The 9,046-nt window shown below is 39.6% G+C and overlaps 3 protein-coding genes across 3 annotated transcripts in view; all 3 read left to right on the top strand.

Moving 5' to 3' along the window:
* The window catches only part of LOC140169092 (uncharacterized), a 61,928-nt gene extending 60,072 nt beyond the window's left edge, over positions 1-1,856 (top strand). Inside the window, exon 2 of the mRNA XM_072192367.1 lies at positions 1,456-1,856. Coding sequence (XP_072048468.1) covers positions 1,456-1,856 — 401 coding nt within the window. The remainder of the gene's footprint in view (positions 1-1,455) is intronic.
* Positions 1,857-2,117: 261 nt separating this feature from the next.
* Positions 2,118-2,747, top strand: LOC140169105 (craniofacial development protein 2-like). The gene has a single exon (XM_072192374.1). It carries the CDS (start codon positions 2,118-2,120, stop codon positions 2,745-2,747), a length of 630 nt encoding a protein of 209 aa, XP_072048475.1.
* A 5-nt stretch (positions 2,748-2,752) lies between these two features.
* Positions 2,753-3,253, top strand: LOC140169115 (craniofacial development protein 2-like). Its single transcript, XM_072192381.1, has one exon. It carries the CDS (start codon positions 2,753-2,755, stop codon positions 3,251-3,253), a length of 501 nt encoding a protein of 166 aa, XP_072048482.1.
* Positions 3,254-9,046: the final 5,793 nt, after the last annotated feature.

The following is a 9,046-nucleotide window of genomic DNA, read 5'->3' on the forward strand; positions in this document are numbered from 1 at the left end:
AGTATATTAACGCCAAGGCTAAACATAACTAAATAACTGGTGTTGTTGAGGAATAAATCAGCTATCACGTACTTTTTGAATTTTGACAATTGACCACATCGTTCTTGAAATATAACAATTTTACGAAACCTCCTCATTTTCACACCTTTCAAATATCAATTGATGATCTGTATTCGGTATGCTAATCACTGCGCATCATCATCGCATTATGAGGCGTATACTAAAAGTATTTGACTCCGTGGCACGGATTGAAGATGAGGTAGTTTCGTAAGTATTTGACTCCGTGGCACGGATTGAAGATGATGTAGTTTTGTAAAATTCTATTATTTCAAGAACTGTCAAAATTCGAAAAATATGTGATAGCTGATATGTCCCTCAACCTTATCGATTATTTGGTTATGTTTGGTTTATGCGTTAAAATACCAAAATACTGTTCTTTCAGGGACACCCTGTAGTCAGAAAATTTCAAAAGGATGCGAACGCGAATCATTTATAGTTGTACACTACCATGCAACGATCTGATACACTTTCCCCAATAGAATTTTAGTGCAAAATGCCATTCTAGTAACATATGATAAGTTAGGATCGATTAAGTTTAGTGTTGATTTAACACTCTTCCTGCTGACGAATTGTAGAAACCTAGTATTAAACCAAATCACTGATGACTTCATAATTCAGGCTGGAGTACTGCAGGGGGACACACTTGCGCCATTTCTATTTGTAACAGTCCTAGACTATGCTCTCAGGAAAGCACTACATAGGAATGAAGATCGTCTAGGGCTCACACTACAAACAAGGAAAAGTCGGAGGATAGGCCCGCAAACAATTGAATACATGAATACAAAAGCCACCCAAGTCCATGGGAAGTGATTTTGAGAGAAAAACCTGTGTATCATTTTAATTCCTTCAGTTAGATTTACCTGGTCAATATGGTAAATTTTACGTGCAAATGAGTGGATTAACCTGTATTAGTTATGACGATTAGCATTTCAGGGACTTCGTGGGGTTCATTTTAAATTTTGGACTTGGGTGGTTTTTGAATCATATACAAAGACAACAATGTTAGAATGAGATTACCACTAGTAAGATAATACAAAATAAAGCACACAGGTATGTATAATGTTGATAAGCATTCTGCCATGTAATATAAACCACACACTTTCCTTTTTTAAACCCATTTTTGGTTCAAAAGTCACTCTCTGGCAATGAATGTGTTACAAGTGGACTTTTATACATACTGGATTTCAATCAATGTGTTACAAGACTCAAATCATGGAATTGGGTGATTCTTTCATACATGCTATTTTTCACATGCTCAATAGACACAGAGGATGAATTTGAGTTGTTCTTTCATACATATGACAGGCCTATGTATAGCAACAATTTCCCATGCTTAACTCAATTTGGCCAAAGTATGGACTTGGGTGGCTTTTGTATTCATATATTCAATTACAGACCTCGACTTCGCTGACGACATAGCACTATTGGCCGACAGTCTCAGAGATGCCGAAGAGCTACTACATCTTGCAGCACTAACAGTCGGTCTCAGCATGAACGCCAAGAAAACCAAGGCAATGGTTTGCAATATGGATGCATCCCCAATCCGAACACTTGATGGAAGCGAGCTTGAAGTAGTCGACGATTTCAAATACCTTGGGGCTTGGATTGGCAGTGAAAAGGATTTTAACATCAGGAAAGCCCAGGCATGGAGGGCATGCAACAGCATGAACAAGATATGGAAGAGCAGCCCGCCTAGAAATCTTAAAACCAAGCTTTTCACCACCACAGTCGAATCGGTGCTGATGTATGGCGCAGACCCCCTAAAAGCCTGTAGTCTCTTATCATACTTGTTATGATGGACCATACAAGGAGGAGACTGTCCCTGGTAGCATTTTGCATGTAGCATGTAGATAGACTAGATAGATTAGCCAGTAGTGTAGCATGCAGTGTGAGGGACAACCGACTTGTGAGATAATGGGTAAACGTCCTGGTCTACCTTCAAGTGGCGGGGGTTGTGAGCCGACTGACTTGTTCAGTAGGTGACGGACAGACCAGGGTGGCTAGGAGAGGTAAGTCTCAACCGCCTAGCTTACATTTTGAGCGAAAACTGAATCATGATGAAGCGCCAAAAAAGCACCAGGGTTAAAGCCCCTGCTAATACTAACCCGCCACTTCTTCCGATGGACCTCAAGAGGACTAATGACGCTACCGCTTTAAAGCTAACTGGAAGGTTTGATGCTCCTCCCAGAGCGGGATCAACACCAAGCCGAGCCCCAATTGGAAGGGCTGTCGCCGATGCACCAAAGGAAAAGGTGGCTTTACTAACTACTAAGTGTAATATAGGAATAGGCACCTGGAACGTTAGGACATTACACCAGGATGGCAATCTTGAAATCTTACTAAATCAAATGCAAAAGTTCAGATGGGAAATACTCGGCCTAGCTGAAACCCACTGGACAGAATCTGGGGAGTTTACCATAGATGGCTACAAAATTCTTAGTTCTGGTAACTTATCAGTACACCGAAAAGGAGTAGGGATGATACTCAACAAAGTTGCTCAGAGTGCACTCCTAGGATACAACCCCATCTCACCAAGAATAATCTCAGCAAGATTTCAGACAAAGACGGGAGCAATCACCATCATTCAAGTGTATGCCCCAAACACTGCCGACAATGAGACCTGCGTAGATGAATTCTACGACCAACTACAAAGAGAAACTGACAAGACACCAAAAATGACATCTTAATTATCATGGGCGATCTCAATGCCAAAGTTGGAAGCAATGACTCAGGATGGGAGACTGTCATGGGAAAATACGGACTTGGAGAAAGCAATGACAGAGGTGAAAAACTACTCACCTTTTGTGCAACAAATGACTTGTGCATAACCAATACAATGTTTAAACAAAGCAAATTCAAAAGGCAATGGACATGGGAATCTCCAGACCACAAAAAGCACAACAAAATTGATTACATCATGATTAACACCAAGTGGAAAAGATGTATTACCAACTGTAGAAGTTATCCAAGTGCAGATGTTGGATCTGACCACCAAATGGTGCTGACAGACATCAAACTGAAGTTCAAGTCAAAGCCAAAATGCAACCACCCCAAACGATATGACATTTTCAAACTCAAAAATCAAGACACAAGGACTAGATATGAGATTGAAATTGGAGGCAAGTTGCCCCATTACTCAATGATGACGACACTGATGTTGATACCATGTGGAATGGTATCAAAACTGCCATAAGCGACACCTCAAAAAAGCTTCTGGGTTTCAAGAAGCCTCAAAACCAAAGCCATGGATCAGCCAGGAGGTCATCAGTCTGAGCGAAGAGCGATCAAAGGTGAAACAGCAGATGAAAACAGATACAAGCAAACGGAAAAGATACAATTATCTAACACGAGACATAAAACGTAAAACAAAGGGATGCAAAGATGCCTGGCTGAAGAATCTATGTGTCAATGTAGAAAAAGCGCACCAAGCTACCAAAGCAAAGGAAGTCTACTCCACCATAAAGAAGATAACAAATAAACGCAGCATTAAAATGCAAACTGTTAAAAACAAGCAGGGGGACGTGCTAACGAATATAGAGGACGTGAAAAGTCGCTGGAAAGAGAACTATGAAGAACTTTACAACAAGCAAAATCCAATAAACACTGAAATGACCAATAGCATTCCACAAATGGCTATGGATGAGGAAGAACCAGATATCCTGAAAGAGGAGGTTATCAGTGCTATTAAGAAACTCACTGATGACAAAGCCCCTGGCTATGACAATGTGACTGCCGAAGAACTAAAAGCTACCGGAGAAATAGGTGTGGAAATATTGCACAAACTTTGCAATATGATATGGAAAAATGAAACATTTCCTGACGACTGGGGCAGAGCCATCATTACCCCTATCTACAAGAAGAAGGATAAACTGGACTGTGGTAACTATAGGGGCATTAGCTTACTAAGCCATGCAGGTAAAATCATCACCACAATTATCCAAAGAAGAATACTAAAGAAAGCTGAAGAAGTGATCTCCGAATCTCAAGCGGGATTCCGCCCAGGAAGGTCGACTGTGGATCAACTGTTCACACTGCGACAAATTACAGAAAAATATCTTGAACAGGGAAAGGAGTTATTCTGTTGTTATATAGACTTTGAGAAGGCTTTCGACTCGGTATGGCAAGAGGGTGTATGGAAAGCACTCAGCTTCTTTGGATTTCCGCTTAAGATAATCAATATGCTTAGAGCCCTCTACAGCAAATCCAACAATGCAGTGAGAGTAAATAGTGACCTCACGGAATGGTTCCATACAACAGTGGGTGTACGCCAAGGATGTGTAATTTCGCCCCAACTCTTCAATATCCTCCTCGAACTGGTTATGCTTTATGCAACTGATAACATCACCATAGGAGCACATATCCAAGGCCAGCTTATTTCAAACCTCCGCTTCGCCGACGACATTGTTCTTATAGCAGAAACACCCAGGGACCTCCAAACTTTTGTGGACAAAGTATTCAAAAATAGCTCCAACCTAGGGCTCAAAATCAACATTTCCAAAACAGAAGTTCAAGTCATCAGTCGACAAGAAATCCAGCTCAACATCAATATTAATGGACATAATCTAAATCAAGTAAACGAATTCATCGACCTCGAGAGAAAAATATCTGGCAGAGGAACATGCAAGGAGGATGTCAAACACAGAATAGGCAAAGCGCTAGGTGCAGTTCAAAGATTACAACCAATCTGGAGTGCGAAGGATATTCGCCGCTCAACCAAAGTTGAACTGTACAGAGTACTTGTTCTTTCCATCCTGCTATATGGTGCAGAAACCTGGGCCTTGAAAAGGAAGATGAGAACCGTCTGCTTGTATTCGAGATGATGTGTCTGAGAGAAAAATCCTGGGAGTATCTCGTTTAGACAAAATTAAAAACTCAACCATCCGTCAATCGCTAGAAATGAACCACACCATCTTAAACAAAGTAACTCAGAAACGACTGCGGTTCTTTGGACACGTCCAAAGAATGCCAAACACAAGATACCCCAAAATCCTCCTGGAAGCAAGTATACTCCCACAGAGACCAAAAGGAAGACCACCAAAGAGATGGATGGATTGCATAAAGACAGATTCCTCAACCATTAACTTGACATCCCTGGTAGAAGCTGGAAGGCTAGCAAAACAGAGAACAACTTGGCAAAGCATCATGATACAGATGGCAAGGCAGAGTGATCCACCCGTGCCGACGCCTTAGGTCAAGGTAGGTCAAGGTATGGCGCAGAAACCTGGACAATTACATCAAAGTTTAGGAAGGCGCTTGATGGCTGTTACACAAGACTACTGAGAAAAGCACTTAATGTTACCTGGCAGTCGCACACCACCAATAAGGAGCTGTACGGCAATCTTTCCCCAATCTCCGAAAGGCTGAAAATAAAAAGGATGAAATTTGCTGGACACTATGCCAGAAGTGAAACAGAGGCAGCTTCCAGAGTTTTGCTGTGGCAGCCTACGCATGGTAAAAGTTCAAGAGGACAACCACGGAAGGACTACATTAAGCAACTAACAGAAGATACGGGACTAGAGAGACAAGACATTAGGAACTGCATGCAGAACAGAGTTGTGTGGAGAGCCATCAGCGGAGTCCGACTAGACAAGTCGACATAAGTAAGCAAGCAAACCAAATGTGTGGTTGACAGTTATGAGATGTTATAATATCATTGAACTTTTTAAAAACTTGAAATTTCTTTAATTGTTTTTTCTTTAAATAAACAATTACCAGAAATGGGACATATTCTACAGTCTTAATTCATAAAAAGAATGACAGTGTGATTGCTATTCCATACTGGCCTGTGATGTTGGAAGAAGACACCTAGGTTGGATTCTTACCTGATTCCCGGAAATGGTATACTTATGCTATTTCTCACTCTCTCCACGCGTTTTTTTAAATTTAATTTCGGATTTGGCACATTTGAAAAAACATGAAAATGCATTAAAATGAGTACAAACAAGCCTAGTATTGGTTCAGTGATTCTAAAGATAGCTCTTGATATTTTGATATCAAAACTATTTTACGTTGGAGTCTGTGGCTAGCACGAAGAGCATTAAGAATACCAGTTGGGTGCCGATCTATTGTCGAAATTCTGGAACATGTAGAAACAGGCCTGAACGCAGGGTGTGAGTACGTCATTTATTTCATCAAGATCTTGCCTCAAATTCGTGAATAAATTACTTTTTTGTTGTCGGGTGCTTAGATGAGAAGCCAACACCGCACGCACACACTATCACACCAATAAATTATACAACTGTTATTGAATTCAGATCAACAATGCATCGTACTTATCATGACAACACTTGATTTTTCCGTCAGATAAGTTTGGATGTTATTTATTTGGTGTGATATATTCTAAAAATCAGTCAAGAGACGACCCATATACCCATTTTTGATTTCAATGATCACGTGTTGATTGAGTAATTTAATTCAACTTTGTGGACATAGCGAGAAAATCAAGTGGCTCTATAGGTAGAAATGTAAACTTTGTCTGCCTAAATATGGGCTATGCTAACGCTTGAAAGCAAACACTTTACGTTCCGTTGTTTGCTTCTCCTTTTCACCAAAAACTTATTATTTTAAGATCCGATAATTGATTGCCCAAATTACTAGAATGCATTTGCCGCTAACACTGTCAGACCCAAAATGTGCAAGTATACGGGTAATGTGTGTACTTCTATACCAAATTCCGCCATCTATTGGACTAGAGCGGTTCCAGCACCAAAGCTGAGCTATGGGGGAACCACAAACTCTCCATGTGGAACCCCAATATAAGAGACCCACAAGGCAAGAAAGCAAGAGTAATCTTAATGAACCCCATAGTTCAGCTATAGTGTGGGAACCGCTCTAGTCCAACAGAGGGCGCTATTTATGATGTATATTAGTACACGTGATGCAGTCATGTCTACAGTAGAATTCACCACGACCTTTGCAGGACTTAAACCCCATTAAAAGCTATTAAACCAAGATAACACTCATTAAAAAAAACAGCTCAACTGATTAAATCAGATCTTCTCTGGTTAAATCCACACTACACTTGTTTCTGTTTTACCTGTGCAATGAGCAATGAGCTGGTATTATAGTTTCATTTGGGTGAACGATTATAAAGCAAGGTAACAATACTGTGTGGGCTTTTGTTTACGAAATGAGACAATAGTCTGCTTATTGTTAACCAGCATTCTTGAAAATGAGAAGTATAATGGTTGCAGTCTTAACACGGTTTAGAAATAATTTCTTCATATTTTTTGGTGTTATCTGTCGTTTACATATCCTTCCTAAAACACAAAAGTGCGAATATTTCCAAACACCTAAATTAGCTAAAAATTTAGGGCATGTTACCAAACTATATTTTCTATAATTTCAGAGAATACTTTAAATATTGGCCGGTTATTTTTCACACAGTGACGTTAACTAGGCAATGTCCTATTACCTATAACATACACTAAAACACCAAAGTGCGAATATTTCCAAACACCTAAATTAGCTAAAAATTTATATACCAAGCTTAAATAATATTTAGCTTGGCGTCGGTATAACCATAACCGTTTAGGCTACTGATGCACCAAAAGTACACAGTAGGAAGTGTCGACTGTTACTGTATCATACACGGGTGCAATGGAATGGATAACAGTATATAGCTGCAAGGACACTAAAGGCATCCACCAATCACAAACTACTACAAATAAATTCAGCAAATTAATCAATGTAGTAGGGAATGGAGATTTCGGCAAATCTGCTCGTGGGCGCTGGCAACTGAGAGATCTGGGATATTTCATGAACTTCACTTAGTTCTACTTAGAGGGAGCACCTTACTGGTACGCTCCGACTGAATTACGGAGGGGCGTTTAGTGTTTACGCGTAAACAAAGAAACAAATATCCCAACAAATCAATTGCAATCTGACCTTATTGGGGCGTGTGTTCATACTTTGATGGGGAGGGGGTTGGACAAGTTATAACCTCCGACATAAAATTTGTTTACACCCCGGTGGATTTTTGTCCCCTTTGTTATGGTCTAAAAAAATGACCCTCCCCCCTAAAAATGATAGAACACAACTGAATACTTAAAGGAAGTGTCCGGTAATCACAACATTCAGCCTTATATGTTAGAAAAATAATTATCAAGCACGAATCACATGGTTTTATTTCAAACAAACTCATATTAACCATAAAAACGAATAAAAACAGCCATCTCTCAACACGCGATATTCAAAATTCCTGAGCCGAAATTGTCTAGAGCAGTGACGTCCCAATAGTTCAATGAACCCTGTCGACAAATGAGCACACAAATAACCATGACGTCACTGCTGTAGAACATTTCGGCGCGGGAATTTTGAATATCGCGTGTTGAGAGACGGCTGTTTTTATTCGTTTTTATGGTTAATATGAGTTTGATTGAAATAAAACCATGTGATTCGTGCGGGGATTCGTGCTTGATAATTTATTTTTCTAACATATAAGACCTAATGTTGTGATTGCCGGACACTTCCTTTAACATTAATCACTATAATCATGAGTTTTAGCGTCCTGTAATAGCATAACATTCATGGAGAACCTGCAGTATTTCCTTAGTTATGCACCATCCAGGCATCATGCTGTGGAGGAGACGGTGTGAAAATATTGTTTGCTATATAGTTGCTACATACACCACATTTCGCCATAATACATTCTAGAAACGCTTGCTGTTAGAATAAGAAAAATTTTAATGCTAATTTATTGTACATTCTAGGGAAGCGTGGTTACCTTTTTAAAATAACCGAGTGAGAGGGTTTTCAAGAAAATATTTTTCCTGTCAAAACTGAAGCATCCTCTGTATAAAAGAAAATATGAATATTAACTGCACATCATATATAACGATTCGTGATACCCAATTGTGGCACTTTTGATGTCGTTTATGAGGCAGAGAATTTTATTCCAATTTTATATACGCCAAAATATTTGTTTATTGAGCAAGAATAAGGATAGAAAAAACGTTGAAAATTCTATGTATAAATAACATTAGAC

The sequence above is a fragment of the Amphiura filiformis genome, chromosome 1, assembly GCF_039555335.1.
Source record: "Amphiura filiformis chromosome 1, Afil_fr2py, whole genome shotgun sequence".
Lineage (NCBI taxonomy): Eukaryota > Metazoa > Echinodermata > Ophiuroidea > Amphilepidida > Amphiuridae > Amphiura > Amphiura filiformis.